Source organism: Calidris pugnax, unplaced genomic scaffold (genome assembly GCF_001431845.1).
Source record: "Calidris pugnax isolate Ruff unplaced genomic scaffold, ASM143184v1 scaffold57, whole genome shotgun sequence".
NCBI lineage: Eukaryota > Metazoa > Chordata > Aves > Charadriiformes > Scolopacidae > Calidris > Calidris pugnax.
The window spans coordinates 2353915-2377189 of NW_015090813.1; the positions used below are offsets into that span (position 1 = coordinate 2353915).

Sequence of the window (23275 nt, forward strand, 5' to 3'; positions counted from 1 at the left end):
CCGGGCCGGGCACCGCGGGAGGAGCCGGTGCCTCCACCGCCCCTTCCGCCGACGCGGGGAGGCGAGGGGCGGCCGGGCCGGGCCGGGAGCGCAGGATGCTCCGGTCCCTTTGGAGTTTCCTCAAGCGGCACAAGAAGAAATGCCTCGTCCTCGGCACCTTCCTCGGCGGTGAGTGCCCGGCAGCTGGGCCTGAGGGGCGGCGGGCACCTCCCCGGGCTCGGCCGCGGGGCCTCCCCGCTGAAAGCGCTCCCGCTTCTCGCCGGGGAGGCGGCCCCTGAGCCCGACGGCCTGCCCCCGGTAGTCGGACGGGCTCCCCGCTGTCAGGGCAGCCTCTGCTCGGCCTGACGGGGCCGGCGGGGTCCGAGAGGCCTCCTCCGTGGCTGTGGCGCAGGGGGCTCCGCGGAGGCCTGGAGCGGCCCCGGCCCTGGGGGAGCGCGGGGGAGGGAGGGGGGTCCCATCCATAGCGGGGAAAATCCACGCATCGTCCCCTGAACCCCCAAACACGGGGGGGTCACCTCGCCCCGGGGGGCTCCTAGGGCCGGCGTTGGTTTGAAACAAGGTTTAACAGGGCAAAGAGCAGCTGGTAGTTGTGTTAGGATGGAGGCTGAAATCCTGCACTTTTAAAAGTGACTCCTGCGTTGAGGTGAATTGTAAACCAGCTGCAGACCCAAAACTTCCCTGGAGAGGAGGGTTTGTGTTAATCATTCAAGCCTTTCTTTCTCCCTTAAGGCTCCTGTCTAACCTGTAGGGTGGTTCTGGTCTGGTGGTAGTTGTGTTAGGATGGAGGCTGAAATCCTGCACTTTTAAAAGTGACTCCTGCGTTGAGGTGAATTGTAAACCAGCTGCAGACCCAAAACTTCCCTGGAGAGGAGGGTTTGTGTTAATCATTCAAGCCTTTCTTTCTCCCTTAAGGCTCCTGTCTAACCTGTAGGGTGGTTCTGGTCTGGTACACTTCTCCTTTCCTAGGAGTTGTTATTATTATAGGGTTATTTTCAGTCGGAATTGGATTTAAAATACCGCCTTGGATCTGTCTCTGTTTAGTAATGAGGTGCATATCTGTGCAGCTGGAGATTAGATACTCCTCTGAAGATAGAGCCATGTCTTTGCATGCTCAGCCATCAGATGTACTTCTATCTTATGCAAATGGTACAGAATTAAACATTGCAGAGTTGCTAAGGAAAGTTGGTATTTGTTTATACCCCCTGGAACTTGCCTGAACGGTTAAATATTTTTCTCTTGCGTTTAGGTGAGGTCTTTTGTGAAGGTGAATTGTATATACTTCTGACTTGCCTTGGTGGTTGTGTCTTCTGCACCCTTTCAGCCTGAATTTCTTCTGCGTTTTTTTCCAAGTGATGATTTAATACACAGTAATAGGTTAGATGATGATTACTGAAGTCAGACCGCTTCACCCCTTCACCTGCAGGTTTTCTGACTCTGCAAGTACAGCAGAACGAAAAGTTTACCAATTTCTGAGCCACCACGCTTACAACCCACCCTGTTAAATAAACAGATTTACTTTGACATACCAGGCTGTAACCTGCAAGCTGTTCCCCCCTCCCCTTCAGCTGTCTGTGTGAGAGTGGTGGGTGGACAAATGGGAATAGTAAAAAACATCAGTTGTCCTAGTTTCAGCCAGTAAATGTGGATCAATGTCCGAGTGGCAAAGGAAATATCGGGGAGGTTGTGGCTTTTGGTAGTCCTCAGCCTGCAACCCGAAATTCATCGTGTGTAGACAGCCCTCTGCCAGCCTGCAAACCGCTTGAGTGTCACTGAATTTGCAACTTCTTTTCTTATCTGTCACTTTTTTAGTAAAACACTACTGACTGCATGAAGTCACTTTCAAAATAGTGGTGGGTGGACAAATGGGAATAGTAAAAAACATCAGTTGTCCTAGTTTCAGCTAGTAAATGTGGATCAATGTCCGAGTGGCAAAGGAAATATCGGGGAGGTTGTGGCTTTTGGTAGTCCTCAGCCTGCAACCCGAAATTCATCGTGTGTAGACAGCCCTCTGCCAGCCTGCAAACCGCTTGAGTGTCACTGAATTTGCAACTTCTTTTCTTATGATTGGTGCTGTTGATGTACAGTTCAGTGTCACTTTTACTAAAACGCTACTGACTGCATGAAGTCACTTTCAAAATAAAGTAATTAGGGACTAAAATATAGTTGTTTAAAGTATGACCAATCAAAAAAAACAAACCAAACCAACCCAAGGTGCTCCTCTTGTAACAAGCATTTCAACTTCTTACTGAAAATATTGAACTACGCTCTCATTGCCTGTGTGGCGTCAAGTACCTGTTTCCTCAGACCGTGTTGTGTTTGAGGGCTATAGAGAATTCCTGTTTTTTTGTATTTGAGACTCTGCAGTTAATGGGGGTGTCTGCGAGCAGGAGAAGGTCATTAGCTGCCACCAGCTGCAATGTGCACCGTGATATTTTAGGGCAGCCTGGGAGATGGAGGGATTTACTGAAGTGCTGCACCACAGTTGGTCTGCAACTGAATCTTGAGTGCTTTGGCCATCTACGTATTAGTTATGGATCAGACCTTAAAGTAACTCCAGGAGCTGTGTTAATGCCACCACCGATGAATCGGAGCTCTGAGGCCCACGAAGGACTCTCCTCCAAAAAATACTGCCTAATGTTGGAAGGCAGAAGGCAACTTCACATCACTGCTTTTACTTGAAGACAGAAGATTTGAAAGTGGCTGAATCATTTAAGAAAAGCATCCAAATCTGCTGATTTAGTATCAGAGACTGGAATCTACGTCTCTGGTGTTTGGGTTTTTTTTTTAAGAGCTGTAGCTGCGTTTTCTGGGAAGCAAGATGCAACAAGGAGAATGGGACATCATAGGGTTTAATGATTTTATAAGTCTTTAACTGGCACATGGTCAGAGATTGATGTGAATATTTAATGATTCTTGAGACAGTGCAGAAGCATCTCTAGGTTGTTATTGATACAGTGTTGTATCAGTGTTGTGTTACTGAAGGATTATTGCATCAAAATGTGAGTTGGTTGGTAGCCTTTCCTCTGTTTAATGACGCAGATTTCTTGTGTATTATCAGTGGCTGTCATTCTTAGTGTCATTCCTGTCAATCCCAGCACCACAACAGATTTTTCTGCTTATGAAGGTGCAAAACTCATAAAATAAGAGCTGAAGTTGGGGGGAAAAGCAACTGCAATAGGTGCAATTTTTTCCTTAACCATAGAGGAGGGTTGAGAAGACCTCAACTTAGCAACGACCCTGTGCAAACCCTTTCTTCAGAATTCTGTTCTTTTGATGGTGTGAAGAAGACTTGAATGTCTTAAAGCAAGCAAAATCTACTACTCTGGGATCAAACCCACTAGAAATATTTAAACTAGAGAGAGAACTAGCACGATGGAGCTGCAAGGTGTGTTATGTTCACTTGTTCTTATTGGGTAGGTAAATTTACCTTAAAGTGGTTTCTCAGTGCTCAGAGTTAGAGGTAGATTTCAATGGACGTTACAAAATGATTTGCTGTTGAAATTCTCTTGTTGCAGTGGAAGAACAAGTTCAGGGTGTGTCTGCAGTGTATGGTTGTGATTTCAGTGGTGAATGAATTATTGCTCAGTTTCATCTGTTGCAACCTTGGGCTTGCAGAAAGCCCATTTCAGTGCAGAAGTCTGTCTGCTTAAGCAAAGAAAGTTGTCTTGGCTCGTGAGTGAGTGCAGGGGCGTTAAATAGGTTTTGGTGGGACTCGATGGTGCCAAGAGAATAAGGCCTTAGTGCCTTTTTATTTTAAATATGGTTTTCAACCATAGTGGGACAGTTGTATGTCAGTTGACACAAGGTTTGCTTGTATATTAGGACAAACCACTACTTATAGAGCTGTCAGTGTTCTGGAAGGATGCAGCCTTCTGTGTGTCAGCGCAATTCCTACATAATTAAATTCTTAAAACTGAACATTTACCCTTATTTTTTTTTTCCTGGTGAAAGCATGGCAGTGAGAGTAAAGGTTACATAGAGTTATAAAGAGGTTTCCTGAAAACTGGATGCCTCCTAGTTACGTTATCCCACCCATCCGCTCATCTCCATTCCACCTGTGAAGAGGTGAAAGTGCTGAGGGAGAGCTGAGCCATAACTTCTGGGATGTGAGAAATATTCTACCTGTTCCACACCACTGGCTTGAATGTGTAAGAGCCTGCAGATTTTGTAGGCTCCTTCCATTGCTTACATTCAGGTGGGAAGAGCCTACGCAACGCTACAGCCAAAGAGGGCTACTCAGACAAGTTAGAGCATATTTCTCTCAATTCATTGTTAACAGGTGGATGGAGGTGTTGCTTCCACAGGATATGGGTGTTGTAGACCCCGGGTGTTCCATGGTGTAGGACAGTGTCATGGTTTGAGCCCAAGGAAGTACCACCCAGCTGCTGGCTTACACTGCCCACCCCTCCTTGGTGGGATGGGGGAGAGAATCAGAAGGGTAAAAGTGAGAAAACTTGGCTCTGTGTAAGCTCAGCAATAACAAAATCATCCCTCTATTACCAAATCCAAAACACAGCCCCATACCAGCTACTATGAAGAAGATTGCTGCTATCCCAGACAAAACCAGCATAGACAACCAATACAAATGTAAATACATTTCATTTTATATAACAGTTTTAAAGGTTGCTGGACCTGCAGGTTCTGGCATCAGCTGATGTAGCCTTCGTTTGTGCCACTCGCCTGATTCTGAACCCTCTGTGAATCAGAAGTGTTGGGACTGTAGTGGTTTGTATGGTTTACATCTTAACGAAGGCAGAAAAAGGTTTAAGTAGAAATTATCTTTTTGGGCAGCCTCATTAGTGCTGAATTTTCTGAATTCCTGGTTTTGTATGAAACATATGGGAAAGATGTGAGTATGAAGTTCCATCTATACAACACTTTAGCGAATTGGGCATGAGTAAAATGTTGCTGCTGCCTCTTTTTGCAGAACTCCTGTGCCATTCTGAGAGGTGAAATTGAGTTCTGTTAGCTGTTGTAAACAGTTGGCGTTCACCTTGCTTGTTTATAACAACAGGGATTTTCAGAAAGGCAGTTTAGTTTCTTTCAGGTAGATTAGCTCACTTGACATGGCAGTTCTTGGGATGTGGCTTTCTCTGGTCCAGATTCCAACTCCAAGTGACAGTGTTTTCATGTGATGCATTCAGCCCAGACTTCTTAGGAATCCCTGTTATTTTCAAGTCTCCGGAATGAATGCTACGTGTATCAATATAGATGGACAAGGTGGTTCTAAGGTAAAACGTGAACACACGTGCAGACCAGCCCCCAGGCTGGCAGCTCTTTGAAATGCCCTGTGAGCTGGAGACCTGCTTCTGGTGGGCAGAAATTCATCATCACGAAGCTGACAACGATGACAAGTTGTCATCTTTTGCTGCAGCTTGACATCCAGGCTTTTTTGTTGTTGACTGGCTTTTGCTTAAGCCATGTGGAGGGTGGAACTTTTACCTTGGTCAACTTCTAATGTATCACATTCCCAAAGGTGAAGATGAGACTGGAGTAAATAACATGTACCCCTGGTGATGGGTTCAGGGAAAGGGGGAGAATAAGACTGGTAGGAGCTGGTGTTGCATCGTTCTAGACTAGTGGTTTTTCTGGAAACTCCTGGTTAAACCTGGATGACCACTAATGCGACCTTTGGACCCTCATGAGGCACGGCAGTTCCTAGTACAGAGTCATCACACAGCTTTAACAATCAGGTATTAAGCAATTAGCTGTCTCAATCTTAATTGTAAAGGTGCTGCTGCAGCGTGTCACTCAAGGGCATGTGCATGATTCTTCTCGAATTGTTTGCATGTGTCCTGTGTATGTTCAGGAAAAGTCTTTTTTTATACTTACTACTTTTCTGCCACAAAACCTGAAGTTAAAGGATTTATTGGGGGGTGGGAATAAACGAAAGTGGTCATTTGGACAAGTGAGTATGTGTGAATGTGATGGGAAAAATGTGGGGGGATAAAATGATTGGAAAAATCTTGTGTTCAAAAATTATTTGCTAATACTAAAAAAGTTGTTGCTGTTTCAGTATGTTAGCTGGGGGGAAAAAAAAGTCAGTACCCTGACAGTTGTGTTCCAAATATATATTCCTGGCAGGAGCTGATCATTTTTTTAGAGAAAAATAATCTAATTGTAATTTACAAAGTCTCATTTTAGTTTAGAATTCAGTGGTAAAATTGCATTTTATGTATATGGAACTTGCATCTAATGGGGTGAATTGTCCCCGTGGCAAATGGTCAGTGCCTAAAGGCTGAGGCAAGAGAAAGTGACTTTCCCATTTTTATTTTATGAGGCTTTTGGGAAATAAATGGAAGTGACTGTGGTTGTTCCAAACTGGTCTGGCTTGAAATTGCCTATTAGGAAACATAATGCTGAGAGGAATAGCTGGGGGTTTTTTTGTTGCAACTGTGAATATCGGGGCACAAAGTTGCCAAGCCTTTTGAAATACAGCATTTTATGTATATGGAACTTGCATCTAATGGGGTGAATTGTCCCCGTGGCAAATGGTCAGTGCCTAAAGGCTGAGGCAAGAGAAAGTGACTTTCCCATTTTTATTTTATGAGGCTTTTGGGAAATAAATGGAAGTGACCGTGGTTGTTCCAAACTGGTCTGGCTTGAAATTGCCTATTAGGAAACATCATGCTGAGAGGAATAGCTGGGGGTTTTTTTTTGCAACCGTGAATATCTGGGCACAAAGTTGCCAAGCCTTTTGAAATACTGATGATCGTTTTGGAGAATGTATTAAAAGGTTTTAATGACCTAAAGAACGTAGCTGAATTCAAAATCTTGGGGTGTTTGGTTGGGTTTTGCACTTAAATAAGTAACTGCTGCTACCAGTGCATCCAGGAGGCAGCAAGTGAACCTGATGCACGGGAGATGTTAGGAGAAGGCCTGGATGGAGGGGGAGAAATTCACTCAAAGCAGCTCCCACTGGGCAACGGTGCCAAGGATAAGTATAGAAGATGCAGTGGCAGCAAGTGAACCTGATGCACGGGAGATGTTAGGAGAAGGCCTGGATGGAGGGGAGAAATTCACTCAAAGCAGCTTCCAGCAGGCAAAGGTGCCAAGGATAAGTATAGAAGATGCAGTGGTATCTCAAGGAATGGCTTAGAAAGGGGGACAGAGCTGAGGAACAACAAGAGAAGTGCTGTGGGCAACCTGGAGAAATCCATACTGATGATCCTTTTGGAGAATGTATTGAAAGGTTTTAATGACCTAAAAAACGTAGCTGAATTCAAAATCTTGGGGAGTTTGGCTGGGTTTTGCCCTTAAATAGGTAACTGCTGCTACCAGTGCATCCAGGAGGCAGCAAGTGAACCTGATGCACGGGAGATGTTAGGAGAAGGCCTGGATGGAGGGGAGAAATTCACTCAAAGCAGCTTCCAGCAGGCAAAGGTGCCAAGGATAAGTATAGAAGATGCAGTGGTATCTCAAGGAATGGCTTAGAAAGGGGGACAGAGCTGAGGAACAACAAGAGAAGTGCTGTGGGCAACCTGGAGAAATCTCTGAGGAGCAAATGTAGAGCAGAAATTTTTGGTGGGTCTTTGTGGAAATAGAGGTTCATAGTGTGGGCGATGGGGGATGATCAGATCATCATGGGCAGAAGAGTGAGGGTGGAGCGTAGGAACCAGGCATGGTAAGAAATGAGGGCCATAGTCAAGCCCCACTGAAGCTGAGGTTCCTCCTACAGACAAGTTTCAGGACCAAATGAAGGAAGTGTTGGTCTGTAACATTCTTCTCTTATGTGATTATAAAGACTTGAGTTTTGTCTTCAACTTCTGCTAATTTTATCAAGAGATCTTTTTGGAAAAAAAATTAAATTTTCATCCATCTCCAGACCCGTGCGTTTCAGTTCCTTTTCTCTGTTGTTTTTGTTACCCTACATTTTTGCTTCAGTCCCATCAGCACTAGTTATTCACATTGCAGTGGTACCAAAAATGTCATCTTTGAAAGGCAAGATACCTCCTCTCAGGAAAGTTTCTTACAGTGATTGAAGTCATTACCCTTGACATTTTAATTAATTTTGAAAACATGATTTCTGAATATTACTTTGTCATCAGTATTAAAATACTCAAGACCCACATATCCTAAAAAAACCGCTATGCACCCTTCTGGTTTAAAATCAAAGAAAGGGGCTGGAGGGGCCTTCATCACATTTTTAAAGGAGGTTGTAATATGAAATTCTCTCCGTAGGAGTCTACTTACTGGGAAAATATGGGCAGAAGAAAATCAGAGAAATCCAAGAGCGAGAGGCAGCTGAATACATCGCCCAAGCACGAAGGCAGTATCATTTTGAAAGTAATCAGAGGACGTGCAATATGACAGGTAAGATAAGGAAATACCTACTGTTCTTGATGGGTAGAGTTATTTGGGGTTTATGCTACATATTGACAGAGTGGGAGAAGAATAAGAAGTGTAGGGGAATTCAAAATATTAATTAAATACTAGTGCATAAATAGAGTTGTTCTGCATAATAAAGACGGAATCTGAAGAAAATAGGATTGAAGGGATTTCTAGGGGTCATCTTAACCCTTGGTTTGAACATATACATCTATAATGCATACAAATGAACATGCAGATGATAGGTTTTTGGCACTTCAGGACCCTTCGTTTATTGCCCTAAACTGCATGTGGTATTAAGGAGTGAAACAGCACCCGGATTCAAACAGCACTGAATTTACAGCAGGATTGTTTTATTTATTATAGCACAGCGTTAGTAACCTACACGGAGAGCTTGGGGAGTAATTTTTATTTCCAACTAAGCAGCACGTCAGCCCATTAGTTCCCTACATTTTAACAGTTAAAAGGTACCTGACCAGCTGGGGAGCAAAAAATGAAAATGTTCATATTACACCACTAGTCTTCGGAATTTTGGAGAGGAGATAGTACACTGGAGTTTAACAAAATCCTTGTCATTCTTGTAAATGCAGGCCATTCAAAACTATTTCTATAAAACAAACTGGGCAGCATTTTCTTCTGTTGAAATTTGTAGTGAGTTCTTGGGTGGCTGTAAATGCTTCCTGTGCACTGTTTACCCTGACATCAAATACCCTGGGATTTCATTTTCCTTCTTGGGTGGCTGTAAATCCTTCCTGTGCACTGACATCAAATACCCTGGGATTTCATTTTCATCTTTTTTTCCATTTAGCAGTGCTGGGATTGATTTTTACTGCAAGGACTAAGTTTTTCTTTCATTCTCTAAAGTACCTTCTGCCTGGGAGCATGTTGCTTGTCAAGACTTTTCATATTTTGTTGTTAGTATTTCTTCTGTTCTGTGTGTGCTTGTTTTCCATTTCCTGTTCCCATCATGTAGCAGTGGTTGGACATTGAATATTGTGAAAGTAAAGAATTTTTTCCACCAGCTTTCTTTCGTTTAAAAAGTACCTTCCTCTGGTTCTCTTGTTGGGATAAAACCAAACGTCAGATCTTTTTCTTCTCGTTTGGAGAAATGCAACAGTGTAGGTTTTCCCCAGCTATTCTTCAGGGGAGCTGAAGGCATGGATGTGCAGATGTGAGCACACATCTGCAGCCAGAGACCACACAGACACGTAGCCACGAAAGGGCAGTGCTGTGCCCACACTCACAGGAGGCACCCAGGTGACTGGCACGTCCTGGTGCTCACAGGGTTTTCTGCTTTCCTATTCCCCTTGTCTTTCCAGCTTTGCCTGTTGAGCCCTGGGATTTGCATCGTACAGCAGCTCGTGAGTGAGAGCTGGGGATAGGTTTGTGATGATTTTTTTTTTCTCTTTTTTTCTTTCTTTTAATAACAGTGCTGTCAATGCTTCCGACATTGAGGGATGCCTTAATGCACCAATTAAATTCTGAGAGTCTCACATCCCTTCTTAAAAATAGGTAAGACTGTTTTGTTAATTGTGTTAAAACTCACTTGCTTTGATCACAAGATAAGGTGGTTTTCAAATTATATATTTATCATGTAGAGAGCACGTGTGATCTTAGTTCTCTGTCCTGTTGAGTCACTGGTCTTGAGGTATTTTGAGATCACTGCATAAATATTTTTTGTTATGGTAGATGATTGCACAAGGGGAAATGGTTTTAAATTGGAAGAGGGGAGATTTAGATTAGATATTAGGAAGAAATTCTTTCCTGTGAGGGTGGTGAGGCACTGGAAGAGGTTGCCCAGAGAAGCTGTGGCTGCCCCATCCCTGGAGGGGTTCAAGGCCAGGCTGGATGGGGCTTGGAGCAACCTGGTCTGGTGGGAGGTGTCCCTGCCCAGGGCAGGAGGGTGGAACTAGATGATCTTTAAGGTCCCTTCCAACCTGAACCACTCTATGATTCTGTGTATTTTGGTAGGTATGGCTGGCATTATCCAAACATTGCAAGAAATAATAGTTCTTTTAAGGTGCTGCAGTGAGAGCCACAGTTTTTGTTGAAGTACTTGTTGGCAGATAAAGTCCTCTTTAAGCAGGACAGGGTATCTTGACTGAGTTGTTGATGTTTTGTTTGTGAAAATGCAAAAATCTTATCAAGGTCAGACATGAATAGTAGCAGAGAGTATCCGAGATGAGATTTTAAATGGATGTGAGCTATGAGAAGTATTTTTTCTTTTTAGAAGTAGAACAATTAGGGGCATGTCATACATTAGGAGGAATGCTCCCTTGTCAGAAAACACCTTTGATTTCTTATAACTACAGGAAAAAATAGCGTATTTTAAAATATGTAAAGCATGTAATAGCATACCTTAAAAGTAGAGTAAGCTGCTTGGCATTTGGCAGAGAGTAAAAGTGTTATGTAGGCAGTTAACACAAGGTTTGTGACTCACTCGAGACTGCCTTTCTAGTTCTCCTCCCACTACCTTATTTATGTAGATGTAGTTTCAGCTGACCAGGATTTCATAGATCACCTGTCCAGTCATTGTCTTTTTTTCAGTCAAAAAGCTCCCACAACAAGGCAACATAATGTGATATTTCAAGTGGGAATCGCAGCCTGAACGATGTTTTTGTGACAGATTCTCTGAGAATTTGCAACTGGAATTGAATATTATTTACCCCCAAAAAAAGAAATTAGGGAAAGCTCATTTTAATGGAATATTTACTATATTTTTCATAATGAGAGTTTTACTCGATGAAAAATTAACCTGAAGGAACAAGAAATGTTGTGGATCACCAAATTTGTCTTCTGGACTGTGCAGCAAAGTACTCCAGAAAGGGCTGTAATCCTTTGTTCAGTGGTGAGGACACATAAAGCCTTACTTTGTTCTCTGTAGCCTGCATTCTTTTATCAAAATATAGCTTATGGTCTACCTTGTTTGAGCAGTTGAAACAGTTGCCTGGTATGGTGACACCCTTGTGAATTCCAATAATACTAGTGAAAATAGAAATGAGACTTTTTGATGTTGCTGTTACACGTTTCTGAAAACAAAGATTTTTTTTTTTTAAATGCTGGTTACGTGCAACATCGGGTCAGTGCGGATGTGCATTTAAATGTATCTTACAGTGGAGTTTGTGTCTTAATGCTTCCTTTTTTGACTTACGCTGAGGAAGTTTTTAAGTAAATGCTTGAACTTTTGGAACTGAAAAGCTAGAGGAGGGGTTGGGAAGGCACAGGTCATGGAATGGGCCATAGGGGCTCGTTCCACTTTGAAGCAAGTCTGTGAAGCAGCTCTGCATTCTTGTGCTGCACATGGAGGTGGAGGTTTGTTTTCTTCCCACTTTGGTTTGAGAAGATGAATCAAACGGCTCTCAGCTCTCGAGTGCCGTTGTTGAACATACAAAAGACTAGATGTGGAGATTTATCTTTCTCAGTGTCCCTGAAGATGTATTATTTTCCTCACTTAATCAATGTTATGTGTTACAGATCATGTGATGGTTCCCTTACCTTAAAATCTGTTCATTTCCCTACATTCAAAACCATTTTACATGGTTTTAGTAATTTGGGGCAGCCAGAGGTAGGTTGGGGGTGTTGAAGTCTTCGGTCTTCCAGAGAAACTTTTGAAGAAGGGAGCATCTCAGAGACTCTTGCTCTGTCCGTCCTCCTCCCCTCAAATGGGCTTTATTCCAAACCTGAATCTTCTTGTTTGCATCCCGTTTTGCTTCCATAGCAGACAATGGTTTTTCCAAAGAAATAAATGTGAAATAAAAGCCGAATTTTGAGTAACAGCTGAGTCTCAGTAAATTGCAGCAGTGAAAAAACCATTTCCACTGTTAGGCTTAATACTCACAGCCTTAAACTGTTACCTGGCTGTAACTTTATGTTGTGAGGAGAAACTCTGAGCTCTAGAAAATGTTTTGACATAAATAGGGCTGATGTTGATGTATTGGCTTCTCTTCCTCTCTTCAGTTGGCATGGAGAACTTACCACTCAGAATAAACATGGTTTTGAGTCCTGTTACATAGAATCCATAGAATCATAGAATGGTTCAAGTTGGAAGGGACCTTAAAGATCATCCAGTTCCAACCCCCCTGCCACGGGCAGGGACACCTCCCACCAGACCAGGTTGCTCCAAGCCCCATCCAGCCTGGCCTTGAACCCCTCCAGGGATGGGGCAGCCACAGCTTCTCTGGGCAACCTCTTCCAGTGTCTCACCACCCATATCTTTTATCTATGGAAATGTTACTTTTTTTTAAGTTCTTTCCTTTGTTTTGCTTTAGAATAGCTTTTAAAACCGTTGATTTAGCTTGCAAAGAGAGAAGTCTGTAAAATGTCTTGGTATGTGCCATGGTGTCTCTTCCAGTTATCCTTTCTTTGCTCTGTCTCTTTATTTTTTGGAGTTACAGACTTAATAGTTCCTTATATCAGTTCGTCCGTGTTATTTGATAGCAGTGAGCTTAAAAATTCATCATTTATGGAAGTGATCTAATGGTCAAACTAATGCCAAAGTGCATGTGTTTGTCCCAGACAGATCAAAACATCACTCGGTGTTTGTTTGTTCCTACAAAGAGAAATGATTTCTGGTGCAGAGTATGTTATTTCTTATAAACTCAGTTATAAGCACAGGTTAATCTGAACTATCTGCTCTAAATATTATTAATATTATTATATTAATATTATTATTAAATTAATATTATTATATTAATATTATTATTAAATATAGAAATTCTGATCCTGCACTTACTATGCACAGGTGGGTACAGGAAGCCCCACTGAACCGGGGTCTGCATGAAATATAGACAGGATCAAAGCCCCAGGAAAGACCACTTTGTGCCATCAGTGGGCTTTTCTTGACTGCTTAGTGTAGTGACACAAAATGGATAATCTAAGTGTCTGATTGATATCACTAAATACTACAATTATACATGGAAGTTTGAATCTCTTTTCTGTGACTTCATAGTATATTGTTTATATCCTGCTTTCTTGAATGAGGCAAATCAATGTCGACGTGAATCTGATCTGAGTATTATATAGTAGTTAAATGAGCTCACCCCAGAGTGTTATTTCATTTAACATATTTATTAGTTTATAAGGAAAATACACTTTTTAATGTTTAATATTTCCATTTATTTTTCCTACAGGCCACTAAACAAGTTAGAAATATGGGAGGATTTAAAGATAATAAGTAAGTGGAAACAAAAGGTTCCATCTGCATAATATTTAGCGTCAATTTCAAATGTCTTTCACGCCCTTTGAAAGGCACACTTCCCATTGTTGTTGTTTCAGTAGATGGGAAGATGGTGTAACATGTTACATGGCAAACCTTTTTCCTGTCTGTCCCCCCCATCCCAAAAGCTCCTCCTGAAGGGATGTTTCGTAGCCCCGAGGGAAGTTAGAAGCTCAGAGGCAAAGAGTTTCACTGAATTTCACTGAATTTTAGAGTTGGAAGGGACCATAGAGATCATCTAGTCCAACTCCCCTGCTGAAGCAGGATTGCCCAGAGCTAGAGCATGTTACTCAGGAGCATCCAGGTGGGTCTTGAAAATCTCCAAGGAAGGGGACTCCACACCCTCCCTGGGCAGCCTGTTCCAGGGCTCCGTCACCCTCACCGTGAAGAAGTTTCTCCTCATATTTGAGTGGAACCTCTTATGTTCCAACTTGTGCCCGTTGCCCCTCGTCCTCTCACTGGGAACCACTGAAAAGAGTCTGGCTCCCTCCCTCCTTCAACCCTCTTCTGTTGGCCTTCATGTTACCCCGCTGAAGAAAACTTTGTGAGAGCTTTTCTGTGCCATCACAGAAAAATCAGACTAGTTTTTCAGAAGTTCTGTGCAGAGCCAACAGAAGCCATCAGTCAGAAGCAGAGGCCAGCCCCAACACCACCAGCAACTTCCTCTCTTCCAGCCTCTTGGAGAGAACCACCACACAGCGGCTGCCAGCCCTTTGGTTCATCTTATTTATTGGCTGGTGGAGGCCGGGGGAGGGAAGGAAGAAGAAGTCAAGTCAGATAATTATGTAGTGAAATACCACTGAGCTTTGTTTATTGCTTTTGATTCCTTGGTACTGTTTGTTACCCCTGCCACCCCCCTGGTTTTGTCTTCTCTTCCTTTTGATTCCATTTCTCCTTTTCACAACACCTTCTGCTTCTGAGCCAGCTCCTTTCTTCCCATGTCCTTGATACTCCAGCACTCAGCCATGTTCATTCATGTCACTTCTTCCACACATCCTCTCTTGCCTACTGGCTGGTAGCTGATGCTCATTTCCATTTTCTTTCTTTAGTTATTAGCTGCTCCGGCCTTAGGTAGCTTTTTTTTCTCAAGCTGGTGTTGCACTTTCTGTGTCTTAATTGCATGATGAGGGCTGTCGTACTGTGTGTATTTCCTGGCCTGTCACTTCTTCCACACATCCTCTCTTGCCTGCTGGCTGGTAGCTGATGCTCACTTCCATTTTCTTTCTTTAGTTATTAGCTGCTCCAGCCTTAGGTAACTTTTTTTCCCAAGCTACTGTTACACTTTCTGTGTCTTAATTGCTTAAATGACAAGGGCTGTCGTACTGTGTGTATTTCCTGGCCTAATGAAGAAAGGTGGTTTGACAGTACATCCCTTTTCCTTCTGGAGCAACTTCTAGAATTTTTATTTTTTCCCCAAATAACTTGTGTAAAGTGCAAAATTATATTAATATAGGACTTTAAATGGGGCACTTCAGATGTAGCTCCAGCACATCTTAGACTCATGACCAACTTGGGGGTGTGTTATGAAAACATGTGTTATGACAACCAATGAGAGAAATGTTGACTGTGGTTTCTTGAGTCCTGGAGAGCCCTCTCCCTCCTTGGTCTGTCCTCCTTTCTTTGACTTGGTGGTGATGTTTGTTGTCTCTCCCCAAGGTTTCACCCGAAGCATCGTGGCTGTGTACAGCACCTGCATGCTGGTGGTGCTGCTGCGGGTCCAGCTGAACATCATCGGTGGTTACATCTACCTGGATAACGCTGCACTCGGCAAGAACGGCACCGTGAGTCCCTCCCATTGCTCCACGGGTTGAACTGCCCGTTTTCTTGGAAGCAAAAGGATAATTCAGTGAGAGACAAAAAGGGCACAGAGTAGGAGTGTTGGGGTGAAAGTGAGAGCTCTTGTACGAGTGGGAGATGGGGAAGCGTCACTGGCAGTAAATACACTGATGTGTTTTATTTGGATGATTTGGCAATACAACTACAAAATACTAGCAATATTGAAGAGCACCTTTTCTCTGCATTTGTATTGCTTAAAGGAGGTCAATTTGTATCTAAACACCAACATGAGATAAATTCTTTGCTTTCATTAATTTTTTGTGAAACAGTAATACTGTGTGAATGATCCAAGATTTGTATGCAAATGTATATAAATGCTTAAGTCTTCCTAGCACATACATTAATCCCCCCTGTTAAATTTTCCTAGGATTAAAGAAGAAAAATGTTATCTTTGAAATTTTGACTATTTTGTTTAACTCCAAAAGCCCCTCTACTTTAAATGTCTGTTGGTGGGGCCAAGCTAGGCAGAAGACTTGGGTTTTATATTTTTTTATATCTAATCACTGCTCAATAAAAATAGATGAATGGCACAGTAAGCACGTACTACTGAGTAAGGTCTGCAAATTGTTGGGTGGCTCATCTAGAAATAACGGATCCAGGCTCTGATTCTGTGATAGCTCCAGCTCAAGGAAGAGCGTGTCAAGGCAGGTCTGAGAAAAGCTCCCATGAGGGAGGCCGGGGTGGATGGAGCCCCTGCTGCACTTGTAAAAACTGAAAATGCTTTTTAAAAAGGGCAAGATGAGTTTGGACTAGAAACGTGTTTCTTCTCTGTTCCTTTCCCAGTGAGAAGTGGGTTGACAGGGCTGACTCCAAGGCTGGGGCAGACTGGGATCCCCTCAGTTCCTGAAAGCTGCTGTTCCATCAGACAGGCTTTCGTTAGGGCCGAGCACAAACACCCTTTTCCCCTGGATTTACTTTTTGGGATGGTGGAGGGTCCAATTTCACCTGCAATGCAGTTTTCTTAAGAGACTTCCCTATAGATGACTGTAAAGTGAAGGACTTTTCTGTGGCACTGAAGGTGGGAGAGAGATCTGGAGAGTCCTGAAGAATGCAAGAGGACTTAGGAAGGGCCCATGGGTTGATGGCAGAGACTCAGAAGCTACAGTTGTGTGAGAATAGGGGAGTCTACCTGCTGCAGGGTATTAGGAAGATGAAGGAAATTGGTCGTGACTGGTTTGAAATGATTGTTGCTTTGTTCTCTACTGCTGACATCTCACAACTGTTGTTTTTTTTCCCCGTAGACACCCCTAGCTCCCCCTGAAGTGCAGGAGCAATATTTATCCAGTATCCAGCACCTGTTAGGAGACGGTATGGTGCTTATCATGAACTAACTACACTTACCAAATTCTACTTTTTTTCTCGACTTGAGCAAATCATTACAATAAATTTGATGCTTTCCTCCTCCTAGGACTGACGGAGTTAATTACTATCGTTAAAGCAGCCGTGCGTAAAGTTTTTGGAAGGTAAGAGTCTGTGTTTCTCTGTAGAGAGATTGTAGATTTTTATTGTGATGACTGTTCCCAAAACAGTGAGTTTCATTAAACTCCCCAAAACAACAACAAAAAAAGACAGGAAGGCAGGCGTACTGACTTCTTCCAAAACAAGTTTTTGATTCTAGCAGGCTGTGTCTGCCACTGCAAACCACTTCAAATCCCAGTAGCAGACTGGGATCCTGCTACTTGGGAAGGTATTAGTGGTAGGAGGACAAAGCATCGTTACACAGGTCCATGCTGTCCTGCAGAGTTGCCTTGACCTCTCCTACCCACGTGAGGAGGACAAAGCATCATTACACAGGTTCATGCTGTCCTGCAGGGTTGCCTTGACCTCTCCTACCCATGTCCCACACAGCAAGTGGCTTCCCTCCTTGCTTTGGGGTCCAGAAACCAGTGGACCACCAAACTATTCAAGAGTCTTCAGGGAAAAGTTCAGTCTTTAGACTGAACATTAGGAAGGAATTTTTCACAGAAAGAGTGGTCAGACACTGGAATAGGCTGCCCAGGGAGGTGGTTGAGTCACCGTCCCTGGAAGTGTTTAAGGGACGTTTAGATGCGGTACTGAGGGATATGGTGTAGGGGAGGACTTTGTAGAGTAGGGTAGATGGTTGGACTCGATGACGGAGTTAATTACTATCGTTAAAGCAGCCGTGCGTAAAGTTTTTGGAAGGTAAGAGTCTGTGTTTCTCTGTGGAGAGATTGTAGATTTTTATTGTGATGACTGTTCCCAAAACAGTGAGTTTCATTAAACTCCCCAAAACAACAACAAAAAAAGACAGGAAGGCAGGCGTACTGACTTCTTCCAAAAGAAGCTTTTGATTCTAGCAGGCTGTGTCTGCCACTGCAAACCACTTCAAATCCCAGTAGCAGACTGGGATCCTGCTACTTGGGAAGGTATTAGTGGGAGGAGGACAAAGCATCATTACACAGGTTCATGCTGTCCTGCAGGGTTGCCTTGACCTCTCCTACCCATGTCCCACACAGCAAGTGGCTTCCCTCCTTGCTTTGGGGTCCAGAAACCAGTGGACCACCAAACTATTCAAGAGTCTTCAGGGAAAAGTTCAGTCTTTAGACTGAACATTAGGAAGGAATTTTTCACAGAAAGAGTGGTCAGACACTGGAATAGGCTGCCCAGGGAGGTGGTTGAGTCATCATCCCTGGATGTGTTTAAGGGCCGTTTAGATGGGGTACTGAGGGATATGGTGTAGGGGAGGACTTTGTAGAGTAGGGTAGATGGTTGGACTCGATGATCCCAAGGGTCTCTTCCAACCTGAATGATTCTATGATTCTACTTGTGTTGCGATCAACATTGCAGTCTTTTTCTTTCCCAGCATCTCCCTGAAGCACACCCTGTCTCTCCTGGATCTGGAACAGAAACTTAAAGATATCAGGAAAGCGGTGGAACATAAAGATTCAGATCAGACTGAGTCTTACTCTCCCTTATGTCACTATCTGATGCCAGATGAAGAAAACCCTTTGGCTGCCCAGGTACTTGTTCCAGTTTCTTTCATCTACCTCTTTTCGTTCTGCGTGTACCGTGGCGTCTCTCTCTTTGATAAACGGCGATGGCTTTTCCATCATAAATCCATAAATCAGAGGAACACAGCCCCATTACTGCTTCTGGCCTGTGAAACGTGCTGTAAGAGAGTGCATTTTCACTCAGCACTGAAGTCAGTTGCATTTCCTGGCCCTTGTGTGCCAGCAAAGGTCTTGGATGGTTGTAGCTTCTTGGCTGAAGGCCCAAGGAGGTGCTGGTGTGCTGCAGCCCTTTGGTGCTTTGGGCTGGAAGAGGAGTCAAGGGAAAGGTGCATCTCATCTGAGTCATAACATTAATTTCCTACATTTTCTAAAGGTGTTTGTCTCCACCCATGGAGCTGGGGAAAATTCATCCTTAACTTGGCATTAGTCTAGTGTAAGGACAGGACTCAGGCTCCAGCACGTGACCACGTGCACTGACTCCTGTGACTGAAGCTGATGCACAGGGTTTATTTCAGTTTTGAAGGTCAGAGGTGGAAGAAATATTTTGCTCAATTAGTCTGGTATTTCCTGCTAATACTGGTTTTAGTTAAAAAAGAAAATCCTACAGTGATCATTTAAAAGGAAAATTAGAACACAGATTATAAAGCATCTGATTTAGGACAATACATCTTTTCTTTTAATTAGATTTGACTTGTACATCTAGACTTAATCATTTTACGACAATACATCTTTTAACTAGATTTGACTTGTACATCTAGACTTAATCCATAGTACAAAACTATTTCTACTCTTATTCTTACGGTTGCCAATGGATCTCTTACTAAATAGTGTCTGTCTTTGCTTTTTCTAGGCCTGTGGACTCACAGAAAAAGACATTGCTACAATTAAATTACTTAATGAAACTAGAGATATGCTAGAAAGGTACAGAGAAACACCCTGTATTCATATTAATCTCCTCACCACTCTTGTTTATGTAAGACAATTATTTTCATATAAGAAGCTGTGAACTTTGTGAAATGTGACCACTCTGCTGCATTATATTTTTATATTCACTACTTGTTGGCTGGGATTTTCAAAGTTTGAGAGCTCTGAAACTCATTTATAAGAAATAATCCAGCCTTAACGAGATGACCAGGATGTGGAGTTACTGGGGAGCTGGTCTGTCAGGAGGTGGCTGCACTAATGGCCTTTTGTCTGGGTCATGGTCCCTTAGGGGAGGGATGGCTGTGGCACTGAATACCTGCAGGGTTTTTTAGTTTGAAAAAACAAATCCCAGGAATCGAGCCACTTAATTTTTATTTTCTTTTTTTTTCAGTCCAGACTTCAGTACAGTTTTGGGCACGTGTTTAAATAGAGGATTCAGTCGATTGCTGGACAACATGGCGGAGTTTTTTAGACCTACTGAACAGGACCTCTCGCAGAACGGCTCTGTGAATAGGTAAATGTTTCCTTCTGTTGGGGTTCTCGGGTGAATAACGCCTTCCTTCCAAAAAAGACTCTGGATTTTCCTGCCTACTTGAAGTTCTCCTCACTTTGGTCACGTAGACACCTGGGAGCATTGCATGTTTCTTCCCAGCCGTTACCTACAGACCTAGAAGTAGAAATGAGATGACCTGTACCTTCCACTTCTTGCCTTGAACCCTGCACGGGCACAGCCTCTCTAGGGCAGGATTTACCCCACAGAGGGTGATGACTGAAGCTGTAGCTCAGCATCTCCCCTGCAAGGCTGGCACAAGGACAGTGTCCCCCCAGGGCAGCACATCAGCTCCCTGCGCCCCAAACTCTGACTCAGCTGCTGTAGATCCCAAGGAAGGTGATCATTGCCTCGATTCCCCAAATCCTCGTAGCCAAAGCACCTACAGGTTCTTTGCTGCTCTGCTGGAAAAAGAGATATTAACATTCAGGATCTTCTGCCTCTTCCTAGAGGACTGTTTGTTTGAAAATAGCTTTTATTCTGAAGTGAACTTTGGTTTTAAGCAGTGCAGTGAGAGTGTTACAAATCCAAAAGCTGAGTCCAGATCCTTGAAATATGATTTCTAATGTATTAAAATTAAAACCTTGAATAACAACTGGGTTTATGTACATTTAATAACCGATGGCTCTCAAAGAGTAATACTTTTATTTAAATCCAGTGCAGTGAGTGTGTTACAAATCCAAAAGCTGAGTCCAGATCCTTGAAATATGATTTCTAATGTATTAAAATTAAAACCTTGAATAACAACTGGGTTTATGTACATTTAATAACCGATGGCTCTCAAAGAGTAATACTTTTATTTAAATATATACTGTTACATCATTTAAAATACCCCAAAGGCTGTAGATGGCCCGTCTGTCCTAAGCCTTAGGCTGGGAGTATTGCATGTTTCTTCCCAGCCAGGGAGGTATCTTTCCCACTGTTACCTGCAGATCTAGAAGTAGAAATGAGATGACCTGTGCCTTCCACTTCTTGCCTTGAACCCTGCACGGGCACAGCCTCTCTAGGGCAGGATTTACCCCACAGAGGGTGATGACTGAAGCTGTAGCTCAGCATCTCCCCTGCAAGGCTGGCACAAGGACAGTGTCCCCCCAGGGCAGCACATCAGCTCCCTGCGCCCCAAACTCTGACTCAGCTGCTGTAGATCCCAAGGAAGGTGATCATTGCCTCGATTCCCCAAATCCTCGTAGCCAAAGCACCTACAGGTTCTTTGCTGCTGTGCTGGAAAAAGAGATATTAACATTCAGGATCTTCTGCCTCTTCCTAGAGGACTGTTTGTTTGAAAATAGCTTTTATTCTGAAGTGAACTTTGGTTTTAACCAGTGCAGTGAGTGTGTTACAAATCCAAAAGCTGAGTCCAGATCCTTGAAATATGATTTCTAATGTATTAAAATTAAAACCTTGAATAACAACTGGGTTTATGTACATTTAATAACCGATGGCTCTCAAAGAGTAATACTTTTATTTAAATATATACTGTTACATCATTTAAAATACCCCAAAGGCTGTAGATGGCCCGTCTGTCCTAAGCCTTAGAGTTTGAAATAGTGTGAGAGTGTAGACTTTTAGCAACTGTTCACATACACACCCGTGTAAAGACTTGGGCTAAACCCTCTTTCTCTTGGGTGAGAAGCAAGTGTGAAACTGTGCGCAATAGGACACCAACTGAAATTTGCTTTGGTGCTTCTGTTAAAGCTTTGATAAGGAAAAAAAGTTCCTAAGTTTATCTGTACCTTTTAGTTCGCAGTCTTTCCACTCCTGCTTTTGAAGTAGCAGTTGTTTAGAATTGAAATAATCAAAGTTTAGTGGCTTTACTAATGTCAGAGCAGGCCGAGGTCAATATTTGGTTTTTTTTTTTTCTAGTCTTTCCAGTGTCAGTCTTCCTTTAGCCAAGATAATTCCAATAATCAATGGGCAGATCCATTCGGTGTGCAGTGAAACACCCAGTCACTTTGTTCAGGTAAGAATCTTGCTTATTTAATGTATCCCAAGTCAAATTTTGAAATGAATGGTGTGTATTTCTTTTTAATAATGTACTTCATTCTGTTTCAATTCGGTGGCTTTAAAAAAAAAATAAATCGAAACAATTAGCATTAATTTGTTTTGTATCTTCCAAAAATATGCTATTTTACTAGAACATCTCCCCTCTGCTAAACCGTGCAGAAGCACAAAAAGGCCTCTTGACTTGGTCCTACTTGTAGTTCTTTAGAGTATTTTTTCATCTTCCAGGAAGATGAAACTTCCAGGGAAGTTGTGGCTGCCCCATCCCTGGAGGGGTTCAAGGCCAGGCTGGATGGGGCTTGGAGCAACCTGGTCTGGTGGGAGGTGTCCCTGCCCAGGGCAGGGGGTTGGAACTGGATGATCTTTGAGGTCCCTTCCAACCCGAACCATTCTATGATTCTATGATCTGCCTGGCTGAAACTGGAGGTCCATCTCAGTGGGAGGGCTGGGTGAATCCTGGGCTGCAGCAAGACCAGAACAGTGGGGGATGTGTTTGATTTAAGCAAATTTATCCTTTAAATTTCTTGCAGGACCTGTTGATGATGGAACAAGTGAAAGATTTTGCTGCTAATGTTTATGAAGCTTTTAGTACCCCTCAGCAACTAGAGAAATGAACTGCACATTTATAGGACTAGATTGTGTATTTATAACAAATCCCTTGTGACTACTGATGAGACTTGGGTTAATTTTATAACGGTGTAGGAGGGACAGACCAGCAGAAAGAACATTCTGAAGGAGAAAAAAAAAATAAGTGGGAGTGAGCCCAGATTTCTTCTAATAGAATTCTGTTTCAAACACCCATTAAAAATATTCTTGTTAAAAGAATCATTGTATGTAAAGACTTTTCTATTAAAAAAAAATGGTTAAACTCTTCCATAATTCATTATTTTTATTGCATCTGAAAGGCATCTGGGGGCAGTATTGCAACAAGTTATTTGCCTTGGGGGTGGAGGTTTTGGAAAAAAATAAACCACCTAGTGATAGTGTTCTAAGAATAGCAGAGAGTAGCAGAATGAAGTAAGGCTGTTTGTTTCTCCCAAATTTTTCTTTTTTGTAAGGAAAAAAAAACTTTCCTCTTAACTTACCAAATGTTATTCCAAAGAGTCTCATTCTTCAGAAAGCCTTTGCCAACTGCTGCGTGTTCCTCTTGAAGAAGCCGAGGAGGGTGCTCTCTCTGGTACTTAGTACTAAAGGAATGTGGGTTTTTTAGAAGTTCTCTCGTTTCTGCTGTTCAAACAGCTACACTGTACACATTAACTTGTAAATATTTTATCTTAATTTGTATTAATTTTGAACCCAATTGTCTGTATTGTAATAAAATATTTTAATGTAAAATTTGTGTGTGTGTGTGTGTGTTAACATTACAGCAGGGCAGGCATTAATAATCTCCTTTGGCCCACCACTTATAATATCAAGATTTTGAGTTTTGTTCTTTCAATTTAATACTAG

General features: G+C 42.7%; 1 protein-coding gene across 1 annotated transcript; it reads left to right on the plus strand.

Annotated features, from left to right (window-relative positions):
• The first annotated feature begins 7 nt into the window (after positions 1–7).
• On the plus strand, positions 8–23161 carry PEX3 (peroxisomal biogenesis factor 3). Its single transcript, XM_014939570.1, has 12 exons — positions 8–168; positions 8182–8313; positions 9759–9840; positions 13458–13501; positions 15200–15324; positions 16621–16687; positions 16788–16842; positions 18204–18360; positions 19202–19272; positions 19667–19789; positions 21689–21785; positions 22357–23161. Exons 1-12 carry the CDS (start codon positions 96–98, stop codon positions 22438–22440), a joined length of 1110 nt encoding a protein of 369 aa, XP_014795056.1. The 5' UTR covers positions 8–95; the 3' UTR covers positions 22441–23161.
• Positions 23162–23275: the final 114 nt, after the last annotated feature.

What these genes read in the sequence shown, in the direction of transcription:
- PEX3 (XM_014939570.1), top strand. Translation starts at nt 96, where the DNA reads ATGCTCCGGTCCCTTTGGAGTTTCCTCAAGCGGCACAAGAAGAAATGC. An exon ending in GAGGACGTGCAATATGACAG is followed by an intron (nt 8,314 to 9,758) that starts GTAAGATAAGGA and finishes TTTTAATAACAG; the next exon opens with TGCTGTCAATGCTTCCGACA. An exon ending in GTGCGTAAAGTTTTTGGAAG is followed by an intron (nt 16,843 to 18,203) that starts GTAAGAGTCTGT and finishes TTTCTTTCCCAG; the next exon opens with CATCTCCCTGAAGCACACCC.